Raw genomic sequence first — 27,995 nt, 5'->3', positions numbered from 1 at the left:
AATCTCCCTGTGCAGGAGCTGAGGAGCCAGAAGCAGAAGGTCGTGTCGGAGAGGGAGCGGCTCCAGGCCGAACTGGACCACTTGAGGAAGTGCCTTGCGTTGCCTGCCATGCACTGGCCTAGAGGCTACTTTAAGGGATATCCTAGGTGACGGTTTCCCTTGCACTAGGCCGAACCTATAGTATAGAAATATCTATTTTATTACCTTGAATATTTAATATTTTTCACTGGGAGGTTTGAAGCTTAAAAAAAAAAAAAAAAACACGAGAATGTGCCATGCATGAAGCAAAGGGTTCCAGGCTCCAGGAGAACAGACTGGCCTTGACTTCGATGCAGCTGAGTCACCTTTGTCCGCCAGCGAGCCACCGACGTAGGACGCCCCTAGTTCTTTCTCCTAAAGGTGGTTTCACCCTTCCCCCAGCATTCTTTCTGGATCTGAAAGCGAAGGCTCCCGTACCAACACTAAGCTCCATCGCCGGCGGCCCCGGGCGCCCGACTGGGTCAGACGAGCGCCTCCGTCCCTGGTGGGCCGGGCCCGTGCGCCCCGAGACCCCGCTCGGCCTCGCTCCTCCCCAGGACTGAGACCCGCTTCAGCGGGAAGAAGGTGGGCTGCGTCTCCGGTAAAGGGCTTATCTGCTTGTTACTTTTCTGCGAAATTTCCGAAGCAGCGGGTCCTGGGAGCGCACAGAGCAACAGTCCCGAAGCCTCACGCGCAGGCTTCTCCCCGGAACAGCTCGTCTCCAGCACACGGCGGTGCACGGGCACGCGCAGAGCCCCGTGCACACGCGCTCGCACCCGCCGGCCGCTCCTGCACGGGGCTGTTTTCATACAGACGTAAATTTTGAGAGAAAAGTCAAAGGTGCTTCAGCCTTGTACTGTGTATATATATTAAAAAACAAAGTTTTGTATGTTTTTATTACTTTATTGTTATAAAAAGCCTGCCATTTTTAATATGTGGTCCAGGGGGATTTTTGTTTGTTTGTTTTCCTGTTTGGGGGTTTTGTTTTTTTGCTTTCGTTTTTCTGGGCAAAAAAACTTGCTTTTAGTGTTTGTACTGCTGCTGGTCAGGACATTAAACTATTGAAGTGTTTTTAAAAATTAAAGAAGAAGAAAAGTAAAAGAGCTTACCACTGGCGCCTCCCGCTCACTTCATTTTGAGTCGCACGGGAAGGTGAGGTAGAAAGCCACGTGCTGCTCCTGCTCCTGTCCCCACCCCCGGCTCCGGGCAGCAGGAGGCACCCAGTGCTGCTGAGGAGGGGCTCGACCCCACACGGGGGCAGGCAGGGCCGCGCGCACGAGCGGCTCTGTGGAAAGGCCCGGTCAGGGAGGGAGCAGTTCCGACAGGGCTCTAGGGTGTCCTACAGCAGTCTGAGAACAGGTGCAAAGTAGAAACTTTAGAAGCTTTATCTAGATGCAAAGCTTTGTAAAAGCCTAAAAGTAGGGTAAACCACGTCTGAGCTGAACGTCCTCTCGAGCTCAGTGTCAGGAGCACAGGAGCGGCTAGGAAGCGGCGCTGCCATCTCCGCGCAGAGCAGCGTGTCCCCCTGGCCCCGCTAAGGCTCACTCAGGCAGCGTTTAGTCGCTCCGGCAGGGAATCCGGCCCAGGCCAGAGGCCAGCACAGCCAGCGGCTGGTCTGTAGGGGGGTGGGGGTGGAGGCAAGAATCCTGATGGCCGCCGTCCCCTTCACCCTGGGTCAGGGGACAGGCTGGCCGACCTTCAGGAAGGCTCCGCGCTGCGATCAGCGGCCGCGCCCCCAGCCCCAGACCTCAGCTGTGCGGAACAGCTTGCTGGCAGATGGCACTGTGTTGCTCTATCTGTCCCCACACCGTTTGCTTTGTGCGTCTGCCAAGAATCTTCCAGTTATTAGCAAACTCAGACAAGAAGTGCCGCCAGTATTATCAGCAGTCAACAAGCGCCTTCCTTGCCACAAAAATGACTTGAAGAGAACGAAGGCCTGTTCGGGGGCCTCCTCCCCAGCAAGGACAGGGAGAGCAGCAGTTGCACAGGTGGGGACAGGCGTGCGCAGGGAGCGCTGCTGCCAACAGGCAGGGGAAGCGATGACTGAGTCTCTCGAGTCGGCTCGCTGCTGCCCGTCCGCCACTGGAGAGTTCGAGCTCAGCGAGCTCAGCGCCTCACTCGGTCCCCGAGCAGCCCAGGAAAGGCCTGGAAGCCCTGCCCATCAGCATGGCAATGGCCAGAGGGAACAGGGAGCCCAACCCAGCCCAGCCCTTCACCAGCCAGGGGGCGCGGTGGTTCTCCGCACTGGGGGAGATCCTGGGGTAAAGGGAGGCAGCACCCGGGAGGTCTGTGCGCTCGGGCACACGCTGTGTCCCTGAGCCGGCACTGCCCCTGTCCCTTCCGACGGAAACGGCCACCTGGCCCCTGCCCTCCTGCTTCTGTCCCTCTGCCTCCCACTCTCGATCTGTAATAAGACAATCAGAATATAACCCGTCAGGTAGCGTGAAGAAACTCAGAGATAGGCAAGGAAGCATCTTTAGGAAACAGAGTGTCCCACTAAGACCTGGCGCCCAGCCACGGTGTCCGCGCGGTCATTCTCCGACGACGCGGACCGCACAGCGGCACCCGAGCCTCTGCGGTTCGGGTGTACAATCTGACACAGAATCTCTGGAGCTTTCTGTGAGGCCGGTTCACACGGGGGTTAGGAGACGAGGCTCAGCGGCACAGCACACTCGCTCCAGAGCGGCCACACCGCCCGTCGGTGTTCCGTGAGCTCCTGCCTCGCGGCCCCGCCTGCCCGCCGCCCCTGCCGTCCGTCCCGAAGGGCACCCCACGAAGCCCCGGCGTGGGGTTCCACGTGCTGTCAGGTCACTAGAAGCAAACCAGAGCCCCTCACACTCGGCGCTACAGAACCTCCTTTGGAAATGTTCTGTTTCGCATTATTAGAGCCAAATGGACCTAAAACAGGGTCCCGGTCCGCTGTCCCAGACAAGTGGCGAGATGGGACCTGCCCGGTCTCGCCTGCAGGAAGCACAGGCTCAGCCCCTACTTGGCGCTGAGAGTCAACAGCAAACGGCCGTGAGGAAATTCCAGGAGTAGGAAATGGCGCGCACTCGGGCAGCGGCCGAGAACGACGACGCAAAGCTCAAGTTCGTATGAGGAACGGTATTTGCCTCAAGTAGCTCAGTAACGCTGCCAAATCTCAAAAACCCTACATACACCCCCAGATCCTCCGAGCTGTTTTTAAGTAGGAAATTCCAAGGATCTCCCACAAGATGGAGGGGTCAGCACAAGCCCATCCTGTCCCCTTAGGTGCGCGTTAGCCGCTTAGCAGCCATCCCCGCGCTCCCGGAGGAAACCGGCTCTGGCTTCCTCCCCACCCGCCGTGGTCTGTCTGTCCCGGCTGTCTGATCCAGCGCTCGAGGGAGACTCTGATCTCCGCCTTGACCCGAGGAAGACCGCGCTAACTGGTTGTCACTTGGTGTGTGCCCTGTGCTTGAGGGACAGCAGCAGAACCAGCACACGGGAGGGAGGAGGAAAGCCTCGGTCACCCTGGGGGCGGTTTAGATGCTGTGAAATTAAACCTGTTCTAAGTGTACTTGTTTGAATTAACTGTATTGTAATATTATTTGTTGAATGTAGTAATTAGATATTTATGAATATATTCCTGTAATTTCTGACAACATCCAAAAAAATAAAATCTTCCTAAATCATGTTAAGAGGACAGTCTTTGTTCTAATAGGGCCACAGCGGCGGGTGGGGGAGAAGAGCCCCGCCACGGAGCTTCACCCGTCAGACACGAGGTCCGCTGGCCAGTGACTCTGCCAGGTTTCAGGAGCACAGGGGTGTGGGGTAGGGGAGCTCGAGGGTCCCCGGACCCTCCTCCATGCCATGTGGTTTCATTCCGACAGAGTCCCGGGTGGAAAGGCAAGTCCCGCCATCCGAAAGCGACCCTCTAGAACCGTCCCCTTACGTGACAGGGACCGGGTGCTCATGTCTGGCCGTTCGGTGTTCAAATAACGACCCCGGCTGTTCCCGGAGGGACGGCTGCCTGGCCATCTGGGACCGAGAAAACGTGCCTGCGGAGCAGCAGGGAGCTGGGCTTTGAACACCGAAGGGCAGAAGCTGTCCCGAGGCTCAGGCGACCGTGCGCGCTCACTCGGGAGGGAGAACGTGCTCGGACGGAGCCGCCATCAGACCCAGCGGGCCGCCAGAGCTTCCGTCCCTCTAGGACTCTAGACCATCGTTCCCGCTGTCAAGGTCAGATCACTTCTGGGGCAGTTCCAACCACTATGACTGAAAAGTACTTCTCCTGGGAACAACGGACCCTCCGTTGAGACGCTGCTGCCTCCAGCAAGGTCTCCCCCGTCCGTCCCTCAAGAGCTGCGCTACAGGCCTGACTTCCCCTCCCAGCGCCCGGACTCCAGCCTCACACAACCCGGACCGTGCAGTCTGCTTGTCCCAGGCATTTTTCTAGGTTTTATGAACGGGAGAGCTCTGCAGTCACACAGGTCGGGTCCCTGAGGACCCTTCACCCCCGTCACCTGGGCCCGAGCTGTTCGCCAGCACCAGCCTTGCCTTCTGCAGTCCCCGTGACTCCTTCACTCTCTGGGGTTCCTTTTGCTGCTCTCCTAGGGTCTCTCTCCTCACAGAGGCTGTTCGCGTGTCAGTGTTTGGGTCTGTTTTCCCTTTGCATGGCCCAAGGAGCCCTGAGTCCTGCCAGTCGTCCTGCCACCAGCAAATGGGTTCTGAATCCAAATACAAAGGTGACATCTGGTGTGGTCTTGTCCGTTGCGGCTAGTTTCCCCGGCATTTCTCTCTCAGAGAAGGCAGCGTCGCCTTCCCGGGGTGAGGAACATCAGTGACCATCTGTTCCCACTGAAGGAGTCCAGTTGGTCATGAACTTCCCCGTCTGGCCAGTTACGGTGCTGCTTGTGCTGGCGGCTGCGCGTGAAGCAGCCAGGGAGTTCCCACCTTTCCTCCCGACAGAAATCCGCTACACCCTGACCCGAAGCGGCCCAGAGACGAGAGACGCCCCCAGGGTCAGTCTAAAGGTCACCCCTTCCTGCCACACATCCCCATGTGGTCAGTCAGACCGTTCCAGCCACGGGACTTGCTCCCTGCCCTCGGCGGTAGTGCAGGGCAGAAAACCCCACGCAAGGTCTGGGGGGTCCGTCTTTGGGGGGCTCCGATGGCAAACCCGGTCGACGTCCGGCCACTCATCTGCCGTCCTTCTGTGCGTGAATGAACTCTGGGAGAGTCCAAATTTAGCCCAAGAGATCAGGATCAGAAAAGGGGTAAAAGCCCCGGGCCACAGTGCCACTCCCACTCTCTCTCTCAGAAAACACCCCTCAAGGTCACTGACTGTTCCCCCACAGGACGACACCTCGCAGGAGACCGCAGGCTCTGCCGGGAAAGTAACTCGTTTTGCCAAAACTGCGTTCCTGTCCCCATAAACGAATGCGGCTCCCACAGACAGAGCTGGGACGAGACCGTCTCAAGGACCAAGCACAAACCTGTTGCTTTCCAGCAACGTTATGAACCACTCCTTGTTTCATTACAGTTTTTCGTACATTCAGAAAGGGTTCTAGAACTCCGGGGATCACAGTACCTCTGTCGGGTCTCGCGCTCACACGGCGCCCGGGAAGCCTCCGGCCGGCAGGCACACAGGCACGAGCGGCCAGCCTTCACCACGGGCCGGGTCCTTCTCTAGAAGTCCTGGGACGGCGCGTCCTGAGCAGGCTGCAGGTTTGTGCGGAGTTTGTACATGTGATCCAGCGCTCGTGTGAGGAAAGCCCCGCTCGTGTTGATCTCCATCAAGGTCAGGTTGTCCAGCTGAAACACAAGAGAAGACCAACCCGGCTGAGTTTCTGATTTGACAAAATGTACGATCTATGGAATAAAAGTAAGTGGCCAATGAATAATGGGGTTGTTTTGGTTTTGGTTTGGTCACGTAGGCCGACCCGAGCACAGCTAGGAGTCCCTGCTGGCAGCGGTCCGAGCAGACGGGGTGTGGGGACCACTCTCTGGCTCCCGCCAGCGGCCCCGGGCTTCAAGGGGCAGCTGCCACGGGAGGCCCGAGCCCCCGCCCCGCACGCGCCTACCTTGGCATGGGCCTCTTGCTGCCTCACGAAGCTGTCGGCGGACACCCGCAGCTTGGCCATGCGAGTGTCCCACACGTCCTTCACCAGGGTCCGGATCTCATCTGCTTTGGGGATATTGTCCGAAGCGCTACAGAAGCAAGAGCGGGGCAACAGATCACATGGGGGGCACTTGGTAAAGTAAAGCGACAACCAGGGGGAAGTGGCCTGTGTGCTGGTGTCGGCAGGTCCCGCAGTGAAGGTGGAGCCCAGACTCACAGCCCTGAGATCGGAGGTCGTGGCCTCCTCTGGCCAAGCCAGCCAGGAGCCCTCCACGTGGACAGGACTTTTGAAAACACAAGCAAAATGTGTTTTCCTTTGTTTTCAATTTTAAAATGTAAAAATTTAAGCAGTTAAGCTTGGTGCCAAGAAAACTCAGCCGTGGGGACACCTGCGTGCCTCATTCGGTTGGATGGCTGCCTTCGGCTGGTGGCGTGACCGAGCCCTGCACAGGGCTCCCTGCTCGGCAGGGAGTCGGCGTCTCCCTCTCCCCCACACTTGTGCTCTCTTGCTAGGTCTGTGGCTATCTCGCTCTCTCAAAAGAATAAAATCCTAAAAAACAAAACTCCGCCACGATCCACACCGCTGTCCGCGCTCACATTAAGCGGCTCGCGGCGGCCGTGACACCGACTTCGGAGGACAAGCGCAGAGTCGGACATCCTCCTCTCAGGGTGACCGAGTGTTCTGTGCTGCAGAATCTCCATCCTGAAGGAACCTGCTCCAAGGGCCGGCTCAGGGGTCCCGACTGCCGTTGCTCCCACGTCATTGACCCAAGGGCTTACACCCCCCGGGGAAAGACAACAGCTCTGTGTCGGGCTCTGTGCTCCGCATTCAGGGCATTTCTATCCTCCCAGAACACTCTGAAGGAAGTACCACGTCACTCCGCAGAGGAAACACAAGTCCACTTACAGAAACCACAGGATAAACTGCAAATTAGCATAAACGGAGCGTGCCACCACCCAGTGAATTCTGGGTAAAAGTCTGAACAGGAGTCAGCGAGGGTCAGTGTGACAGCCGTCCTGTGGTGAGCTGCGTTTCGGATCCTTCTAGGCCATTCTAGTGTTTTGTTTTGAAGGAGGCTCACACCCAGCGTGGAACCCAGTGTGGGGCTTGAACTCACAACCCGGAGGTCAAGACCTGAGCTGAAACCAAGAGTCAGACGCGCAGCGGACTGAGCCGTTCAGCGCCCCTCGTTTGAGCCGTATTTTCAACTAAGCTTTGAAGGAAAAGACAAAACACAAGATGAAAGCAGAAGCTAACACGGCCCATCGCCGGGCACGCTGGGAGAGCGGAAACGGCCTCTCTCCCTGCTGAAAACAGCTCGTGCTGAGCAGCAGGGAGTCCAGGGCTACGAGCTACATGGCGGGTTATACTTAGGACCCAAACATTTGGGTCTGATACTCTGAACAGCAGGTTCAGGAACAAAGGACCATCGAATTTGTTAACTGACGTGCAGGACAAAGGTGAAATTGGGTCCCTTGGCCAAATGAGCTACAAAGGACCATAAAACCAAAGTTCCGACAGGAACTGCACGCGTAAGATCCTGAACCCTCCAAATCTGAAGGTGAACAGGCCCCCACCTCTGCTGCCATGTCTTCCCTTCCAAGTCCCGCCGCCACAGAAGGCTCTCCGCTTCGTCGGACGACATGCCCCTGCCAGTCACCATCCCCAGGACACGCAGCTGCAGAGCAACAGCCTCAGCTCCCCGACGCCCTACCTGGCCTACATCAACCCCAAACGCTCTGCTCGCCCAAACGTGTGTGCCTGTCCACACGTCCCCACTTCTCCCCACAGCATCCTCTTCTGTGGTGAATCTTCCCTCCTCCAAGCCCGGGATCCCTTCAATGACACCGTCAGGCACTAAGGCTGCATCCCGACATGATCTAACAGCGGGGACACAGAGAATCTCAAGCAGGCTTTGTGCCCAGCGTGGACGCTGACACAGGGCTCAATTGCACAAGCCCGAGACCATGACCTGAGCCAAAAATCAAGAATCAGACACTTATGGGACGCCTGGGTGGCTCAGTTGGTTAAGCAGCTGCCTTCGGCTCAGGTCATGATCCCAGCGCCCTGGGATCGAGTCCCACATCGGGCTCCTTGCTCAGCAGGGGTCCTGCTTCTCCCTTTGCCTGCCACTCTGTCTGCTTGTGCTCACTCTCGCTCCTCTCTCTCTCTCTCTGACAAATAAATAAATAAATAAATCTTAAAAAAAAAAAAAAAAAAAAAAAAAAAAAAAAAAAAAAGAATCAGACACTTAACTGAGCCACCCAGGCGTGCCAGTCCATGCCCTTTAGAACTGGGGGGGTAGGGGGGGCAGCCCAACTAGCGATTAGAAGAGTACAGGTGACAAAAGGCGCGAGGCTACAGAGCTCCCAGGAGGACAGACACCCTTAACCTGTGACAGAGCCCCAGTCAGGCTGAGCCAAAGGACGAACAGACGACAGACAGACATACTAGACAGAGGAAACGGTGTATGAAAGCCTGGAGGACCCTGGTATGTGGAAGGGGAAGAGGCCGATGTGAGCCTGGAACCCAGAGTGGCAGAGGGAAAACCCGTCAGAGCCACAGAGGAAGGCAGGAGCCCGGCTAGGCAGAGCCCCGCATGCCACCATGAGGACCGTGGCCTAGACCCTGCACAGGCTCCGAGAACAGACGAGCCACGTGGCGGCCCCATCTTTAAAAGTCCACTTTGGGGACGCCTGGGTGGCTCAGTTGGTTGGGCCGCTGCCTTCGGCTCAGGTCATGATCCCGGCGTCCTGGGATCGAGTCCCACATCGGGCTCCTTGCTCGGCGGGGAACCTGCTTCTCCCTCGGCCTCTGCCTGCTACTCTGCCTGTGCTCGCTCGCTCTCTGACAAATAAATAAATAAAATAAAATCTTTAAAAAAAAAAAAAAAAGTCCATTCTGGTTGCAACGTGGAGGCGGAATCTAAGCCAGTGGGGAGCCCGAACTGAACACGGGGAAGCAGGACGCTGCTGCCCCGCACTCGCTGCCACCGTGGGCTTTCATCACGGCCAGGGCTCGGAGCAAGTGTGAGCCTCTGGCCTTTCCTATGAAACACATGCCAGAACTCACGCGCAGAGTGAAGAGCGGAGGGCAGCGCCATTAAGAAGAGGGTTAGAGAGGATAGCGGAGACTCACCAGTGTCCGGTGTCAAGCGAGAGAGTGGCGAGGAATGCCCTAGGAACAGGAGGGCTGGGAAGGGAAGGACAGATGGGAGAGCCCAGGCAAAAGGGTGCGAGCGCACGAGCGCCTCCCGGGTTACCGACCCAGGAGCTGGGGGACCGGGACAGCCCTCACCTTGGAGTCGAGCATGGAACAGGAAGGAGAGACAGGGTCAGGGATGAGTGTCAGGAGTGCCACCTCCCACCCGGCTCTGCGGAGGGGACGCGCTTACTGATTCAGCAGGAGTTTGGTAAGTTCCATGTAGTAAGGGCTGGGCATGGGCGTGAAGGTTTCTTCCTGGCGTTCATGATCCCTGATCTTCTCCAACTTCTCTGAAATTGAGAAATGTATACATTTTACTATCGCCATACCCAAATATTTGTTGAAGCCTTCCAGATTTACCAAGTATCTATATTACCTGTTGGATCAACTAATAAAAACAAAGAGAAAACACTTTTTTTTTTTTTAAGATTTTTATATATTTATTTGACAGATCACAAGTAGGCAGAGAGGCGGGGGGCGGGGGAAGCAGGCTCCCTGCTGAGCAGAGCCCAATGCAGGGCTCTATCCCAGGACCCTGAGATCATGACCTGAGCCAAAGGCAGAGGCTTAACCCACTGAGCCAGGAGAAAACACTTTTTTAGAATAACATATCACTAGATGATTCAGGGACCATTTCTTCAAAAGTTTCTCTTATTGGGGGGCACCTGGGTGGCTCAGTTGGTGAGATGTCTGCCTTCAGCTTGGGTCATGATCTCAGGGTCCTGGGATCGAGTCCTGCATCGGGCTCCCTGCTCAGCGGGGAGCCTGCTTCTCTCTCTCCCTCCGCAGCTCCCCCGCTTATGCTGACAGGTAAATAAATAAAATCTTAAAAAAAAAAAAAAAAGTTTCCCTTATGGGGCTGCCTTGCTCAGCAGGGGGCCTGGTTCTCCCTCTCTGCCTGCCACTCTACCTGCTTGTGCTCTCTCTGTCCAATAAATAAATAAAATCTTTAAAAAAAAAGTTTTTCTTATGGAAGTTGGTAATATCTTGCTGGTGTTGGGGCGCCTGGGTGGCTCAGTGGGTTAAGCCTCTGCCTTCGGCTCAGGTCACGGTCTCGGGGTGCTGGAATCGAGCCCCGCATCGGGCTCTCTGCTCAGCAGGCAGCCTGCTTCCCCCTCTCTCTCTGCCTACTTATGATCTCTCTGTCCAATAAATAAATAAACAAAATCTTAAAAAAAAAATTCTCGTCAGTGTTGCTCCTCTGGCCTTGCACGATGAGAAACCGTCTGAGTCAGAAGTTCTTTTGCAGGGAAAGAGACAAGCATTCTATCTTTGATACAAAAGGTGATGAATGTAACAGTGACTGGAGAAATTTACTTATACACACGTGAACCCTTGTTCAGAGGGAAGCAAGAGGACATAAACCGCAGCCCCTCTAGCCTGGGGGTGAGCGGCGGATCAGAGGGCCTGAGCCCAGCATCCAGAATCCTGCAGTGGGTCCCAGTTCCATCCAGCAGCAGGTCCCCTCTCCCCTTGTCTCACGGGTCTGAGAAAGTCCTGGATCTGGCCTGGCCACTGAAGCTGAGGGACACACACACAACTGCGCTGGGAGGTGGGGGGAGCGGGCTTTCAGCGCTGGGCCCCGTCCTCAGGGGCCCTTGGTGCCATGCCAGACCCAATCTACTCCCCTGTTCCATTCACGCTCCTTTTACTCTTACCCGATGCCCTTCCAAGAGCCTGCACGCTCCTGCCAGCTGCCAGCACACCGCCCCTCCCCACTTGTCCCCGTGCACAACGAACACCCCTCCAGGTGTGTTCTGGAACTCCTCTCTGACCAGCACAGAACACCACCCCCGTAGCTGTCTCTCACTCAAGTGAGCTGGTTGTGCCCTCACTACTTAACCATCCCATCAGCTCCCTGCAACATCTTCCACCTGAAGAAAATCCTAGGGGCGCCTGGCTCAGTCGGTTGAGCGCCCGACTCTTGATTTCAGCTCAGGTCATGATCTCAGGGGCCTAGAATTCAGCCCCAAGTCAGGATCCCCAATAAGCAGCGAGTCGTCTTCTCTCCCTCTGCCCCTGGTTCATGTGCTCTCTCCCTTTTTCACGCCGTCTCTCAAATAAATAAAATCTTAAAATAAAAATAAATATGGGCGCCTGGGTGAATCAGTTGGCTAAGCACCTGTCTTCGGCTCAGGTCATGATCCCAGGGTCCTGGGATCCCGCCCCACATCAGGCTCTCTGCTCAGGGGGCGGCCTGCTTCTCCCTCTCACACTGCCCCTTCCCGCCAGCTCTTGCTCACTCTGCTGTCTCCTTCTCAATAAACAAAATTTCTTTTTAAGATTTTATTCATTTATTTGACAGAGAGAGACCACAAGAGAGGGAACACAAGCAGAGAAAGTGGGAGAGGGAGAAGCAGGCTTCCCACTGAGCAGGAGCCTGATGTGGGGCTCGATCCCAGGACCCCAGGATCATGGCCTGAGCCGAAGGCAGACGCTCAACAACTGAGCCACTCAGGTGCCCCTCAACAAATAAAATCTTTAAAATAAATAAATAAGGGACACCTGGGTGGCTCAGTTGGTTAAGCATCTGCCTTCATCTCAGGTCATCATCCCAGGGTCCTGGTATCAAGTCCCACATGGCGGGGGGCCTTGCTCAGTGGGGAGCAGGCTGCTCCCCCTACTTGTGTGCTCTCTGACAAATGAGTGAATAAAATCTTAAAAAAAAAAAAAAAGACTGTTTAAATAAATATAAATAAATAAAACCTTACTAAGTAAAATATGTCAGAGAAAGACAAAGATCATATGATTTTACTCATATGTGGAATTTAAGAAACAAAACAGAGGATCATAGGGGGAGGGAATGTAAAATAATCAGAGGATGAGACAAACCGTAAGAGACTCTTAACTACAGGAAACAAACTGAGGGCTGCTGGAGAGGAGGTGGGTGTGGGGACAGGGTGACGGGCAGTGAGGAGGCCACAGGATGGATGAGCACCGGGTGTTACACGCACCTGATGAACACCGACCTCTACCTCGGAAACTACTACTACACTATGTTAATTAACTGAGTTTAGATAAAAATTTCTTAGTTCTAAAAAATAAAAATTTTTTAAAGATTTTTTTATTTGAGAGAGATAGAAAGAACGAGAGAGAGAGTGAGTCTGAGAAGGGGGAGGGTCAGAGGGAGAAGCAGGCTCCCCACCAAGCAGGGAGCCCGATGGAGGACTGGATTCCAGGACTCCAGGACCATGACCCAAGCTAAAGACAGTGGCTCAACCAACCAAGCCACCCAGGCGTCCCTAAAAAATAAAATCTTAAAAAAAAAAAATCCTCCCAATGCCAGCTACCAAACCATTATTTTTTTAAAGATTTTATGTATTTATTTGACAGAGACCCAGCGAGAAAAGGAACACAAGCAGGGGGAGTGGGAGAGGGAGAAGCAGGCCTCCCGCTGAGCAGGGAGCTCGATGCAGGGCTTGAGCCCAGGACCCCAGGATCGTGACCCGAGCTGAAGGCAGATGCTCAACGACAGGAGCCACCCAGGCGCCCCCAAACCATTTTTTCAAAAGTTAACTTCCTTTCTTCGACCACTCGAGTGGGTGTCTGTCCTACCCCCCCACCCACGCCAGTCAACGCCAAGGCCCACGACCTCTGCTCAGCCACGCGCAGTGGTTCCATTTCTCCTCAACCGTAACCATTCGTCCTTGACCTCAAAAAGATGACTCCTTCTCGGAGCATATCTACCACTTGATTTCTGGAACGCCACCCTGAGTTCTCACCTGGGATACCTCTGGGCCATCCTGACCACGCTCAGCACTGCGGTATAGAGCTCAGACCCCGCCCGCTTTACCGCCTAAGCCCACACCCCACGCGATGTCCTCCCGCTTCATTTCAATACCATCAACGCACTCGTGAGGACTTCCACACTTGCATATCCCCAAGTAAGCCCCTTCACCGACTTCCTGACCAAACACTCCGGCCCACGCCCCTTCCACGCAGTTATCTGCTAGGCACCTCCGGGGTGACAGGGCCCAACCCCAGCTTCTGGTCCCTCCCCCAGCCCTCATGTTCCTACAGCCTCCCCCGCCCAGGAGGCAGCAACTCTGTGTCTTTCCACAGTTCGGGCCAGCGACCCTGCCTGTCATTCTTCAGTCTCCTCTCAGATCCCATGGTCCGTCCTTCAGCAAATCCTGCGGATTCTCCCTTCAAAACACACCGAGACTCCAACCAGGGGGGCCCTCCTCCAGCAGCCGGTCACACTACTCGCCGCCTGGAAACTCCCCGCTGCCCTCCCCCCCACACACCCTCTCTACACAGTTGGCAGGTTCCTTCCTAGCATCTAAGTCAGAGCATGAAACAGCGCCTGCGATGAATCAAACAGACTGATGTCACCCACGCTGGCCAGATGTGCAACTGGGAGCTCTCCCACGTCCCCAGCGGGATCAGAATAGCTCATCCACTCTGGAGGGCGGCGTGGCAGTCCTTACACAGCCAAGCACCGTCTGCCCTATGACCCTGCGGATTTACCCAAGAGAAGTAACAAGTATCCACAAGCTGACTTAGATGGGAATGTTCCTAACAGCCTTGATAGCCACAGCCAGAAATGGGAAGTCGTCCAAGTAGCCGGCGGCCGAACAACGGGTGACCCGGCCGGGGAGGGCGCCACGAGTGACATAAGACACGGGTGGCATAAGACTGTGTAGTGCTACCTGCAGCCACAGGAATGATCCCAAAGCCAGTGCCAGCGCCGCGTCTAGGGGGGCTCAGTGGGTTGAGCACCCGATTCGTTATTTCAGCTCAGGTCATGCTCTCTGGGTCATGGGATGGGGGGCTCCACGCTCAGTGGGGAGTCTGCTTGGAGATCCTCTCCATCTGCCCTCCCCCCACTCACAAGGGTGCACTCCCTCAAATCAACAAATCTTAAAAAAACAAAAACAAAAAAAAAAACAATACAAAAACAAACCAGGGGTGCCTGGGTGGTTGTCGGTTAAGTGTCTGCCTTCAGCCCCAGTCATGACCCCAGGGTCCTGGGATGGAGCCCCAAGGTGGGCTCCCTTGCTCAGCGGGGTCTGCTCTCCCTCTCCCTGTCGCTCCCCCTGCTTGTGCTGTCAAATAAGTAAGATCCTTAAAAACAAAATAAAACAGGGGCACCTGGGTGGCTCAGTGGGTTTAAGCCTCTGCCCTCAGCTCAGGTCATGATCCCGGGGTCCTGGGATCGAGCCCTGCATCAGGCTCTCTGCTCAGCGGGGAGCCTGCTTCCCTCTCTCTCTGCCTGCCTCTCTGCCTACTTGTGATCTCTGTCTGTCAAATAAATAAGTCAATCTTAAAAAAAAAAAAAAAAAAAAACCACCAGAGTCAGAGAAGTCAAGAGACAAAAACAGACTTACTAGGGGACTCCATTCACAGGACCAGAGCAGGCAGAGCCCCCCGACACAGCAGAGGGCGGCCGGCTCTCGGCCATGCTCTACAGACTAGCCAGTGAGGCTTCAGCACTGCCCACGCAGCGTGACCCCGGCCGTGAGAAAGCTCGGGCTCGCTCTCCCCACACTATTCTGACTGGCCTGCGAGGAGACGGGCTCTTGCCCCCACCACCTTCGGTGTGGACGGGCCAAAACTGCCAGAAGGAGATGTCATGCGAACAGCCAGACCTGGCAGGGCCCCCTGCCAGGGCCCCTCAGCAAAAGAACTGGGATTGGGAGCTTCCCTTTGCTGCAGACGCGCCAGGGCCACCGGCCACCCCTTTTCGGACCAGAAGGGGAAAATGCCCCGGCGGTCCTTCCGAAACTGTATTTCAGGGCCTAGCTCATAGTGTCCCTGCTTTTTTTTTTTCTTAGAGATTTCATTTATTTAATAGAGAGCGAGGAGAGAGAGAGATAAAAAGAGAGAGAACGGGAGAGAAAGCACAGGTAGAGGGATCCGCAGGCAGAGGGAGAAGGCTCCTCGCTGAGCAGGGAGCCCGATACAGGACTCGATCACAGGACCCCGAGATGATGACCTGGGCGAAGGCAGATGCTTAATGGACTGAGCCACCCAGGGGTCCCAAAACGACATTGCTTCCAGGGAAGAGGTACGCCCAGTGGATTCCCAGTTGGGAGCAGATAATCAAAATCACTCAGAGGCTTTTCAAACGCTACATCCCTCCCTCCCCATTCCAAGTAAAATCAATGTTCCTTTGCTATAATGAGCCACTTTCGTCTCCGAGATAGGAAGATTGTGAAGGCTCAGGATAAAGTCTGTCTGCACTGATGATACATTATTTTCTATTTTAAAGATCTGAGAGAGTCCTGGTGCACAGGAGTGGCGGGGAGAGGCAGAGTTAGAGGGAGAAGCAGACTCCCCGGTCAGCACTGAGTCCACCTTAGGGCTCCATCCCAAGACCCTGAGATCATGACCTAAGCCAAAGACAGACACTTAACCAACTGAGCTACCCAGGTGCCCCCATTTTATTATTGATGCCTAATTAATGCACCATTAATTAATTAATGCACTCATTTAAAATGTACAATTCAGGGGCACATGGGGGGCTCAATCGTTAAGCATCCACCTTCGGCTCAGATCATGATCCCTGGGTCCTGGGATCCAGCCCCACATCAGGCTCCCTGCTCAGCCAGAAGCCTGCTTCTCCCTCTCCCACTCCCCCTGCTTGTGTTCCCTCTCTCGCTGTGTCTCTGTCAAATAAATAATAAGATATTTTTTTTTTTTTTTTTTTTTTAAAGATTTTATTTATTTATTTGTCAGAGAGAGAGAGAGAGAGAGAGAGCGAGCACAGGCAGACAGAGTGGCAGAGTGAGAAGCAGGCTCCCTGCGGAGCAAGGAGCCCGATGTGGGACTCGATCCCAGGACGCTGGGATCATGACCTGAGCCGAAGGCAGCCGCTTAACCAACTGAGCCACCCAGGCGTCCAATAATAAGATATTTTTAAAAATAAAATAAATAAGATGTACAATTCAGGGGCGCCTCAGAGGCACAGTCCATTAAGCATCCAACTCTTGGTTTCGGCTCAGGTCATGATCTCAAGGTCGTGGGACAGAGCCCTGTATCAGGCTCCGAGCTCATTGCTGAGTCTGCTTTAGATTCTCTGTCCCCCCAGCTTTTGCTCCCTCTAAAATAAATCTTTAAAAAAAAATGTACAATTCAATAGTTCTTAGTATATTCAGGGTTGTAGGTGATCTTCATGCCTTTTCTTTTTTTTCACTAGCATGTGTTTTTTTTTTTAAAGATTTTAATTTATTTGACAGAGATCACAGAAGGCGGAGAGATAGGAGGAAGCAGGCTCCCTGCTGAGCACAGAGCCCGATGTGGGGCTCGATCCCAGGACTCTGGGATCATGACCTGAGCCGAAGGCAGAAGCTTTAACCCACTGAGCCACCCAGGCGCCCCACTTAGCATGTGTTCTAAGTTCATTCAACTGCAGCCCGAGCAGGACATCATTCCCTTACATGGCTGAATAATATTCCCCTGTTTGGATGATGCCTTGTTTTCATGCGTTCTGTATACTGTGAGAGGACTCTGCTCCTCAACATGCTATACATGGGGTTCAAACTTACAACCCTGAGGTCACTCATGACCCTAAGGTCCAGGGTTGTGTGCTGTCCTGAGGCAGACAGGCACCCCAATGTAATTATTTTTAAATGTTAAAAGAAATGCTTCTTCAAAGTCCTACACTATTATTTTTTTAATTTTTAAGATGTTGTTTATTTATTTGACCGAGAGAGAGAAAGCATGACCAGGAGGCAGAGGGAGAAGCAGGCTCCCTACTGAGCAAGGAACCCCCCCTCCCCACCCATGTGGGCTCAAACCCAGGACCCTGGAGTCATGACCTGAGCCAAAGGCAGATGCTTAACCCACTGGGCCACCCAGGTGCCCCACATGCACTTGATTTTATTTATTTTTTATTTTTTTAAAGATTTTTATTTGGGGCACCTGGGTGGCTCAGTCGGTTAGGCGGCTGTCTTCAGCTCAGGTCATGATCCCAGGGTCCTGGGACCGAGCCCCCCATCGTGCTCCCTGTCCCTCTGCCCCTCCTCCAGCTTGTGCTCTCTTGCTTGCTCACTCTTTCAAATAAAATCTTAAAAAAAAAAAAAAAAAAAAGATTTTTATTTGAGAGAGAGAGAACGCAAGAGCAGGTTGAAGGAAAGGCAGGCTCTCCGCAGAGCAGAGAGCCCAGCGTGGGACTCATCCCAGGCCCTGGGACCATGACCCCAGGCAGCAGACGCTTAACCAACCGAGAACCGAGCCACCTAGCGCCCCAATATTCTTGATTTTAAAGCAAGCTGGAACATCTTAAAACCAAAATCTGAGCGACATTTGGTATGGACGCCTCAAACCCACATGACATTAGTCACAGCGGTGCGTAGACTAAGAGGCGACGCTCCAGCCGCCCCTGACCTTCAGCGGACCAGCGGATAACGCGGAGCGCAAAAGGCCCGGTGCTCGCGCCCCAGGGAGGCTGTCACCCGCCCGCCCCAGCCCGGTCCTCACCCACGTCCATCCACTCGGGGGGCAGCAGCCGACACTTCTGCCTCTGCTTCAGGTTGATGGCCAGCCACAGAGGCACTCGCACCGGTAAGCCCGGGTGGAAAGGCCCCAGGTCCCCCTGCGGAAGGGAAACCCAGTCCGGGTGAGACGACACGCGACGAGACGCCCTGCGGGCCCCGCGGCCGCCCCACCAGGGACAGGCGCTGCGGGAGCTGGACCCGAGGGAAAACGAAGTCCGGCTGCGGGCGCAGGCCCAGGGAGGCCGCCCCGGGCCCGCGGTCCCGAGCCGAGCCCGCCTCGCCGCACACCTGGCCGGCCCACCTGAGCCCTGTTTCCCGCCCCGAGAACCGCCGAGACGCTGGCCTCCTTGTCCACCCCGTGTCCGCCCAGCCGCACCCTCCCCCGCGCCCCCGCCCCCTCGGCGTGTCCACCCCCGGTTCTCACCCGGTCCCCACCCCGTACCCCCCGCCGGGGTCGCCCCACCCGGTACCCCCGACCGCTCGGGTCCCCTCCCCGCTCGGGGTCCCCCCAGCCCTCCCGCGACCGCTCTGCCTCCCCCGTCAGGGACTCCCCCGACCCCGACCCCTCGGCGGGTCAGAGGCCGGGCGGGGGTCCGCGGACGCCCCCCTCCCCACGACCGCCTCCCCCCGCGCTGGAGCCGGAGGCAAATGGCCGGCCCCTGCCCTGACCCCGATGAGGTAGATCTTGTCTAGGCTGAAGTTGGGGATTACGGTGACCAGCTCCTTCTCGGCCAGAAACTCCACCTCCGCCGCGTCCATGCCGGCCGCAGCGGCCCGCCCTGGACCCGTCGCCGCCGGCGGCCCCTCACTAGCCGCGGCGTGGGGGTCGGGACCGCCGCCGCAACTTTCCCGCCAACGTGGCGGCCCGCCCCCCGCCCGGCGGAAGAAGCCTATAGCAACAGGCCGGCGCATAGGCCAGCCAATAGCAACGCGGCGCTCTCCCCGTGGCGGCGGGAGGCGGGCACCATGGCCTCTTCAAGCGCACGGATTGGCGAGCGTCAACGAGGCCGAGCCGGCCACGCCCCATAGCGTCCGCGCTCGGTCCTCCTCCTCTCCGCAGGCCCGGGCCCCGCCCCTCGCGCGGGCCGGCCCCGCCCCCGCCCCGCCCCCGCCGCGCTCCCCCTCGTGGGCGGGGCACCGCGCCGTGCACCTGGCGCTGTCGGCCGGGCTGGCGCTGTCTCCACCCTTGCGTGTCCCTTCGCGGGTCCCGGGCGCCTACACGGAGTCAGGCTGGGGGTGCAGTCCGGGGCACGTGGGCACTGGGTCCCGCACCGGGCCACGAGTCCGTGCATTTATGCTCGGGTCAGGGCCGCGGAGGCCTGGCTTGCCTTAACCTCGCCGTCTTCTGCGCCTCCCGACACCCCGGCTGCAGACAGACCCCCCGCCCCACGCACACCTTCCGAGTCAAACCCCGAGTGTGTGGTTTGGCCCGCCCCGCAGCTGGCTCAGGAAGGGGCAGCTTCGCAGGGCGGCCGCGCCCGCTGATGCGCTGCTCTGTCTGCCCCGCCACTCACGGGGCTCACGCCCTCTCTGGGTCCGGGGATCGATTCCCACATCATCCGGCCCCCTGCTCAGCGTGGAGCCTGCTTCTCCCTCTGCCCCTCTACCCGCTTGTGCTCTCTCTCTCTCTCTTTCTCTCTCTCAAATAAATAAAAATTTTAAAAAAGAGAAGAAAGAAACATGCACACTTCTGGAGAATTCTAAGTCGGGGTCTGGGGCGAGGACAGAAAACGGAATTTTAACCAGGGCCAGAAGGCTTCCTGGGCGTGAAGCGGCTGGGGCAGGCTGTTAGGGACAGGCAGTGCCTGAATTTGAACACTTCATCATTGTGCCCTGTGAAAAAAACCCAGGAGACGAGGATTCCAGGGTTCTGAATCCCCACAGGAAAGCTGCCCACCCCAGGTCACCCCATGCAGTCCTCCCTAAGCCCCCAGAAACCTGCCCCCTGTAAGGATGTTGGAGAGATTAAATAAAGCCATAATTAAGTTCTGCCCACTCACATGGCCTAGAAGGGCGATGTCTGCTATTTATCTGAACTGGAAATCACCTTCACTGTGTGCCATTTATGAAGAATAATACAAAGCCTCGCCAGCCCCGAGCGTGGAGCCGGCGGCTGTTTTAAGTCCTCTCTCCACCCAACATGGGTCTCGAACTCATGGCCTCGAGATCAGGTGTCACATGTTCTACCAACTGAGCCAGCCGGGCGCCCCGGAGGGAACCACTCTTGGTCTTGGGATCCTGAGTTCAAGCCCTTCGTTGAGTGTGGAGATCCCATGAGGAAAACAGAAAAGGTCCGTCTGGATGCGGCGTGACAGAGGGCAAGTGATGACCTTGAACGTCAGTCCCCTCATCAGCAGACGAGGTAGGAATGAGAAGGAGCCTGGGTTGTCTGGGGAGGGGGAGACGCTGCGAGCCTGGTGTCCCCTAAAATAGAAGCTCCCTCCGGCATCTGTAGACCGCGTGTGCCCGCTCGTCTGGGTTTTGGCTGATAGTGGAGTGTTTTCTTGACTGGCAAGTATTTGTGTTCCCGAGTCAGCGAGGCTCGCATCCTGCTTGCCGCAGCCCGGAGGAGACAAAGGAAAAGAGCGGGTAGGAAGCCCCGGCTCTGGGAGGCCTTGCGCGGCGGGGTGAGTAGGAGGACTCGCCAGGCCCAATGTCCACATCCCCCGAGTGTCCTTGTCCCTGTCTGCGAAGTGGGGGCAGCCCGGCTGCTTGCCTCACGGGGCTGTCGAGAGAGCAAGACGTGTGCAGTGTTGCACACTGCAACAAGACGGCACCTTGGAGCCCCAAACGGGAGCAAACGTTGGGGGCATCTGGAGGCTCGTTAAATGTCTTTCCAGGGTCGCCTGGGTGGCTCCGTGTATTAAAGCCTCTGCCTTTGGCTCAGGTCATGATCTCAGGGTCCTGGGATCGAGCCCCGCGTCGGGCTCTTTGCTCAGCGGGAAGCCTGCTTCCCCCCTCTCTCTCTCTGCCTGCCTCTCTGCCTACTTGTGATCTCTCTCTCTCTGTCAAATAAATAAATAAAATCTTAAAAAAAGAAAGAAAGAAAGAAAGTAGATTCCTGGTTGCCCAGGCAGGAGAGAGGGGAGTAGCTGTTCAGGCGTATGGGGTTTCTTTTAGGGGTGATGGAAATGTTTTGGAACTGGAGAATGCTGGTGCTGCACAGCTCTGTACATATACTAAAAAACACTGACTTGTAGACCTTAAAGGGTGAATTTGTGAATTATTCCCCAATAAAGCTATTATGTAAAATGCCCTTCCCTAAGCTCCAGATTTAGATTTTCTGACTCAGTGACCACACACATGTAACTGGCTCCCAGGAGGATTTTATAATTGGGAAAATTGGGGATTGAAGGGATTTGCCCCAATCCGGTCCAGCCGTGAGCCACACTTGAGATCCAGAGAAGACTTCCACATGCCCACCCTCACGCCTGGTCTCCGGAGGTCGGGGAGGCAGGACACAGATGAGGGGACATGAAAGGCACAGGACCAGCCCGGAGGGGTGTGGCGGACGCGAGCTGTTGTTTCAGACGAGGTGGTCAGAGCGCTCACAGCACTGTCCCCCGGTTGTAAGAAACGCCTCCCCTAGAAGATGGGATGACCCACGCGGTGGTGAATTAAGAGCTGGAGACTAAGTAAGTGGGGATGAAGGGACGACCTCACCGTGCAGAAGATTCACGTACGACGTACGTAGAGAGTCTGTCCTCAAGAGGGTGACCCGACGTCTCTTGGCCGGCTCAGTCAGGGGCACGTGCAACTCTTGATGTTGGGGTCCTGAGTTTGAGCCCCGTGTTAGGGGTAGAGTTTACTTAAAAAAAATAGTGACTCAGGGGCTGCCTGGGGCTCAGGTCATGATCCCGGGGTCCTGGGATCAAGCCCTGTGTCGGGCTCCCCGCTCTGCGGGGAGGCTGCTTCTCCCTCTGTCTGCTGCTCCCCCCACTCTCGCTCTCTCTCACTCTCTATCAAATAAATAAATAAAGTCTTTAAAATAAATAAGTGAAAATGAAGAGGAATGTGGCATGTAACTCCCTACTTCTGAAGGGTGCGCTGCCCATAGCCACTTCCTTCCGAAGAGGACAGGTCGGGAATGGAGAAAAACACAGTAAGTTGACAGTGGAGAGACCTGACCACCACGACCTTGGGCAGGTGGCCAAGGTTACCACCAGCAGCAACAAGTCCAGGAGGAGGAGGAGGAGGGCTCTTGACCTCTTGAGCCTTCCTCCCAGAATCCACAGTCCCAGTCCCGTCCTGAGGAACACATCAGACAATGCCAGCAGAAGGACATTCTGCCAAGCTCCTGGCCAGCGTGTCTGTCGAAGTCGTCAAAACCAGTCTAAAACGCTACCAGAGCCCGGAGAAGCCCGAGACATGAGGCCTGAGTGTATGTGTGATCTGGGAACAGAAACAGGACATGAGGGAAAGCCTGAGGAGACGTGAATGAGGAATGGACTTTAGGTAATCAGAGTACACAAAGGGGACGCCTGGGTGACGCCATCCGTTAGGCGTCTGCCTCGGTTTAGCTCATAATCCCAGGGTCCTGGGACCGACCCCTGCGTTGGACTCCCTGCTCAGTGGAGAGCCTGCTTCTCCCTCTCCCTCTACCCCCCTCCCCTCACTGGGTCATGTTCTCTCACTCTCTCTGTCAAATGAATAAAATTATAAATAAAAAGAATTCTCTCTGCCTCCCCCTCTGCCCCTCCCCCACTCGCACACGTGCTGATGCTCTCCCTCCCTTGCTTTCTCAAATAAGTAAGTAAATAAATAAACAAAATCCTTATTAAAAAATTAAAAATAGGAGCGCCTGGGTGGCTCAGTCGGTTAAACCTCTGCCTTCAGCTCAGGTCACGATCCCGGAGTCCCGGGATCAAGCCCTGCATCGGGCTCCCTGCTCAGCGGGGAGCCTGCTTCTCCCTTTCCTGCTGCCTGTCTCTCTGCCTACTTGTGCTTGTGCTCTCTCTCTGTCAAATAAATAAATAAAATCTTCAAAAAAAAATAAAAAATAGAGGGGTGCCTGGCTGGCTCATTTGGGAGAACATGTGACTCTTGATCTCGGGGCTGTGAGCTCAAGTCCTGCACTGGGTGTAGAGATTACTTAAATAAATCAATTAATTTAAAAAATTTTAAAATAGAGCTACCATATGATCTAGCAACGACACTACGATTTACCCAAAGAACACAAAAACACCAATTGGAAGGGATGTACTTATAACGGCATCGTGCCCAATAGCCAAGCTATGGAAACGAACCAAGTGTCCATGAGACTAATGAGCGGATGAGGAGGCGGTGGCGTGGACACACAACGGAACACTACTGGGCGGTGCAAAGAACGAAATCTTGCCATTTGCGGCGACATGGCTGGAGCTAGAGAGTATGCTGCGAAGTGAACTAAGAGAAAAGCGAATACAGATGATTTCACTCGTACGTGGAATCTAAGAAAGAGAACAAACGAGCAAAGGGGAAAAGAGAGAGAAAAACCAAGAAACAGACTCTTAACTCCGGAGAACACACGACCGGGGAGGAGGGTGGGGGATGGGCAGCATGGGTGATGGGGACGATGGGGTGCACTCGTCGAGAGGAGGACGGAGCGATGCACGGAGGTGTTGAATCGCTGTGTCGTGCACCTGAAACTAACACCGCACTGTCTGTTAACTGGACAGGAAAGGATGCTGCACCTGGGGCACCCGGGGAGGGCAGCTGGCTGGGCACCTGCCTTCGGCTCGGGTCATGATCCCGTGGTCCTGGGATGGAGACCCACGCGGGGCTCGCTGCTCGGCGGGGAGCCTGCCTCTCCCTCTCCCTCTGCCATTTCCTCCTTGTGCTCTCTGGTTCTCTCTATAGCTCTGTCAAATAAATAAATAAATAAATAAATAAATAAATAAAATCTGGAAAAAAAAAAAAGAGTCTTGCACCTAAAAAAATAATAGTGTATCAAAATCGGTTCATTAATTTTGACAAATAGACCAGAGGAAGGTAAGATTGAGGGCAGGGGAACCTGGGTGGGCACCATGTGGGAACCCTCTGTATTATTTGTTTTTTTTTTTTTTTTAAAGATTTTATTTATTTATTTGACAGATAGAGATCACAAGTAGGCAGAGAGGCAGGCAGAGAGAGAGGAGGAAGCAGGATCCCTGCTATGCAGCAGAGAGCCCGATGTGGGGCTCGATCCCAGGACCCTGGGATCATGACCCGAGCCGAAGGCAGAGGCTTTAGCCCACTGAGCCACCCAGGCGCCCCTGTATTATTTGTTTTATTATAAGATTCTTTTTTTTTTAAGATTTTATTTATTTATTTGATAGAGACACACCAAGAGAGGGAGCACAAGGAGGGGGAGCGGGAGAGGGAGAAGCAGACTTCCCGCTGAGCACAGAGCCTGATGTGGGGCTCTATCCCAGGACCCCGGGATCATGACCTGAGCCGAAGGCAGACGCCTAATGACTGAGCCACCCAGGCGCCCCTCTCTGTACTATTTTTGCAACTTTTCTATAAATCTAAAGCTATTCTTTTTAACATTTTTTTAAATTTTATTTTTTTGAGAGAGAGAGAGCATGCACATGAGTGGGGGGAGGGGCAGAGGGAGAGGGACCAGCAGACTCGGCGCTGACGGGAGCCCAACGCGGTGTTCCATCCCAGCACCCCAAGATCGTGACCTGAGCTGAAGTCAGATGCATAACTGACTGAGCCACACAGGCACCTCAAATCTAAAGCTATTCTGGGGAAAGGGGCGCCTGGGTGGCTGGGTGGGTTAAGGCCTCTGCCTTCAGCTGGGGTCATGGTCTCGGGGTCCTGGGATCGAGCCCAGCCTCAGGCTCTCTGCTCAGCGGGGAGCCTGCTTCCTCTTCTCTCGCTGCCTGCCTCTCTGCCTACTTGTGATCTCCGCCTGTCAAATAAATAAATTAAAAAAAAAAAAAAACCTATTCTGGGGGAAAAAAAGAAGATCTGTTAAAAAAAAAGTCTTGGGGTGCCTGGCGGGCTCTGTGGGTGGAAAATGTGACTCTTGATCTCGGAGTCATGAGCTCGAGCCCCACGTTGGGTGTAGAGATTACTTAAAAGAAAAATCTCTCCTCCAGGTTCCCCCAGGCCCCTACACGCTCCCACGGTTGAACCTACTGCCCCCTTCAGGACAGTTGGCACCGTGGTACTTTTGGTCACTTTTGGGGTGGAAAGGGCACCTTGGCCTTCAGACCTTAAAGCCGCAATGACAGAGGTCAATGACAGACCTTTCTGCAATGACAGAAGTGTCCTACTGCCGCCCCGTCCAGTGGGGGGGTCACTTAGCCCCGTGTGGAAACAGCATTTGAGGTATCAGCCACCGCGTTGGGTCTGGGATCATGGGGCTTGGGCTGAGCACGTTGGGGCAGGACCTGGGGTCCGATCCGCAGAGCGTGTTCATTCAGCCCTTGATTAGTTGACCTCCTAGTCTGCATCCCGGCCACGGGGAGCCATGTCCTCATGCGCCAGCGGTCACTCCGGCCCACCGGGCCCCACTGCTTGGGACGGCGGACGCAGTAGCGGCTCCTCTCTGGCGATGGCCCATGACAAGGTGCCATTCTCCCTGCGGAGCGCGCTGGGCAAGCAAGGCGGGAAGGACCGGCGGGGGTCAGCTCTCCCGGGCCTGTGAACAGGATCATGAGCTCCATGGGAGGTCCTCTGGGGGGTGCCAGTCAGGGCAGGGAGTGACAAGAATAGACTCACATTCTAGGTACAAGAACTCTGGTGGCCGCGGTGGGCGTGGGCTGTGGTCCAGCAGCACGAGGCTGTGAGAAGCCCAGGGGAGCCTTGGCCACAGCCCGGCCTCGGGCAGCCCCAGGGGGTCCCGGAGTAGAGACTGTGTGAAACCAGAGCCCATACAACGTCCAGCAGGGCCCATAAAAGCCCGGCAGCCCCGAGGTGGCCAAGGGAGTCCCCCATCCACCTGTGGCTCCTGGGGGCCTGCACGACCCTCCCGGCAGCTCACAGGGCTCCAGGGCTGGGTGGGGGGAGCCGTCCCGCCAGCCACCCACGCACATCTCCTCGGAGCCGGGCGGGCGATCTCAAATGGGTCTGACATGGTGCGAATACACTCTTGTGTCTTTTTGCCATCTGCTGCTGTCATTAAAACATTACATTTCCATCTGCTTTCACACTTTTCTCCCCTCCCAGCCTCCCCTGCTGGAGGCACACAGCACGAATCCCTCCTCGTGGGCAGGAGCGTTCCCGCGCCTCCTGGGACCTGGGAGCTTCTCCAGGACGCGCCGGGGCTGGGGTGAACCGGCCTTCTCAGGGGTCAGACCTGCTGAGGTCGGTCTAGTTCCGCGTCGTCGGTGACCGGCAGCTCCGAGCCACACCTCGCGACCCACACTTGGCGGGGGGTGGGGGAGTCACTCACAACGCGCTTTTGTGGTTAGCTTTAATTGGATGCACGCCTTCGGCATTAAGAGTAAATGAAAAATAAAGTGCAGACCTCGGTGTCCGTTTCTCCCAGGGTATATTCAAGGAAGAGCGGACTGAAGGAGGAGGAGTCGGGGAGCCGTCCTTTGCGCTCATAAGTCATCATTCCAGACCAGCCCTGAAGAGGCACCCACCCTACCCCCACCCCCTATATAAGCACCCTCTCCCGCCCCCAGACCTTTCATTGAAAAAGGACTTCGGCGGCCTCCACCCTGGCCGCAGACTTTTATTTTTATTTTTTTTATTTTTTTGTTAAGGCTTTTATTTTTTAAGTTTTTTTTTTTTTAAAGATTTTATTTATTTGAGAGAGAGAGAAATCACAAGTAGGCAGAGAGGCAGGCAGAGGGAGAGGAGGAAACAGGCTCCCCGCCAAGCAGAGAGCCCGATGTGGGGCTCGATCCCAGGACCCTGGGATCATGACCTGAGCCGAAGGCAGAGGCTTTAACCCACTGAGCCACCCAGGCGCCCCAATTTTTTAAGTTTTTATCTTTAAGTAATGTCCGCACTGAACGTGGGGCTTGAACTCATAGCTCCGAGGTCGGGACTTGCTGCTCTAGCGACTGAGTCAGCGGGGGGCCGGACCTCCAGCTTGTTAGTCTGGGTTCTCCCTTCCAGCTCCTCTCTGGGCTCCCGCGGAAGACCCTGCCGGCAAGGCATCCCGTGACGGGAGCAGACGCTACCCCCTCAAGCGATAAGGCCCGCCCTCCGCCTGCGAGGTCTCTCGTGATTGACCCGAGACCGCGATGCATTTGACCTTCACTGCCGGCCGGCACGCACCCACCCGCCTTTGTCCCGCGTTTTCCTTAGATAAACTGGAAGTATTCTCGGCACTTTGAGACAGCCTTCGAGCTGCTAGTCCGCTGTCTTCTGGGTGTTGGCCTCACTGAAATCAATTCCTTTCTTGTTTTCCTACCACGGCGGGTTTTGTCGGCAGCGAGGGGCCGGCGGGGTCTGCCCGGGAGCCGGGACCAGATGCTCTTGCTTCCCTGCGCCCCGGGCTATGTCATGAAGGGTCAAGCCCACGCAGGTGGTCGTGACCGCACGGGTGGGCCTGGTGGGTCTTCTCCGACGCGGCTGTGCTAACGCCAGCATCCCCGCGAACATTCTAGAGGACTCTTTGGGTCCCATGCCACGTGTTGGTCTGGGTTCTGCACGTTCACTCGTTTAATCTTCCCCCAAAGCCTAGTTATCATCCCCACTTGGAGATCAAGGAAACTGAGACTCAGGGACGCAGAGCACCTGTCCGAGGCCCCCCGCTGATAAACGGGGCACAGGGACTGACCGGCCTCAGGCTGGGAAGCAGGAATCCACCGTCAGTCCCAGACTCCGCCCCAGACTTCCCAAAACATAATCTGCATGTGAACCAGATGCCTACCGGGAAGCAGCTTTAGGTGTGAGAAGCACTGCTGTAGTCCAGAACATTCCTCAGAGGGCACGGCACTAGGGGGTGCTCATCCATCCAAAGGGGGGGACCCTGGTAGGACCAGCTGGCCTTGAGAGTCCACTGCCCGCCTGCTCCCACTCCCAAGAAAGCCCCAGGTGCTTGTTCTGGAATGCTGGGCTCCCGTAGGTCCCCGCGCACATATGATCCCCGGTGGATGGCTCTGGATACCCCACTCTCACCACCCACCCCATGTTCATACCTTCAATGTCAACGTGATCCTCAGGTCCCCGGGCATTGTCTCTGTTCTCCCAGCTGAGAACGGAGGCCCAGAGGGGTTGGTGACAGCCTGATTGGAATGACTACCACGGACCGGCTGTCTGATCCCTGCCGGGCACCAAGGAGGGATTTTACGTAGACTTTTACTGAATCCTCATCTCC

General features: G+C 55.7%; 2 protein-coding genes across 6 annotated transcripts in view; one reads left to right on the top strand and one right to left on the bottom strand.

The window, feature by feature from the left end:
• The window catches only part of GSE1 (Gse1 coiled-coil protein), a 389,696-nt gene extending 386,022 nt beyond the window's left edge, over positions 1–3,674 (top strand). For all 5 annotated transcript variants that reach the window (XM_080827597.1, XM_080827596.1, XM_080827595.1 and 2 more), the window contains one exon: positions 16–3,674. In XM_080827597.1, the coding sequence (XP_080683723.1) occupies positions 16–150 (135 nt within the window). In that variant the 3' untranslated portion in view covers positions 151–3,674. The remainder of the gene's footprint in view (positions 1–15) is intronic.
• Positions 3,674–18,619, bottom strand: GINS2 (GINS complex subunit 2). Its single transcript, XM_080827600.1, has 5 exons — positions 18,416–18,619; positions 17,730–17,844; positions 9,496–9,595; positions 6,063–6,189; positions 3,674–5,793 (listed from the first exon to the last, which is right to left on the bottom strand). The coding sequence occupies exons 1-5, from the start codon at positions 18,503–18,505 to the stop codon at positions 5,668–5,670; spliced, it is 558 nt and encodes a 185-aa protein (XP_080683726.1). The 5' UTR covers positions 18,506–18,619; the 3' UTR covers positions 3,674–5,667.
• Positions 18,620–27,995: the final 9,376 nt, after the last annotated feature.

Source organism: Martes martes, assembly GCF_963455335.1.
Source record: "Martes martes genome assembly, chromosome: 17".
NCBI classification, from domain to species: Eukaryota; Metazoa; Chordata; class Mammalia; order Carnivora; family Mustelidae; genus Martes; species Martes martes.
Note: the sequence above shows the minus strand (reverse complement) of the source record. Positions and strands in the feature narration are given on the sequence as shown.

Coding starts and splice junctions, on each gene's coding strand:
- GINS2 (XM_080827600.1), bottom strand. CDS start 18,505: ATGGACGCGGCGGAGGTGGAGTTTCTGGCCGAGAAGGAGCTGGTCACC. Junction 9,596..17,729: donor CCCCGAGTGGATGGACGTGG/GTGAGGACCGGG, acceptor TCTCAATTTCAG/AGAAGTTGGAGAAGATCAGG. Junction 5,794..6,062: donor AGCAAGAGGCCCATGCCAAG/GTAGGCGCGTGC, acceptor CTTGTGTTTCAG/CTGGACAACCTGACCTTGAT.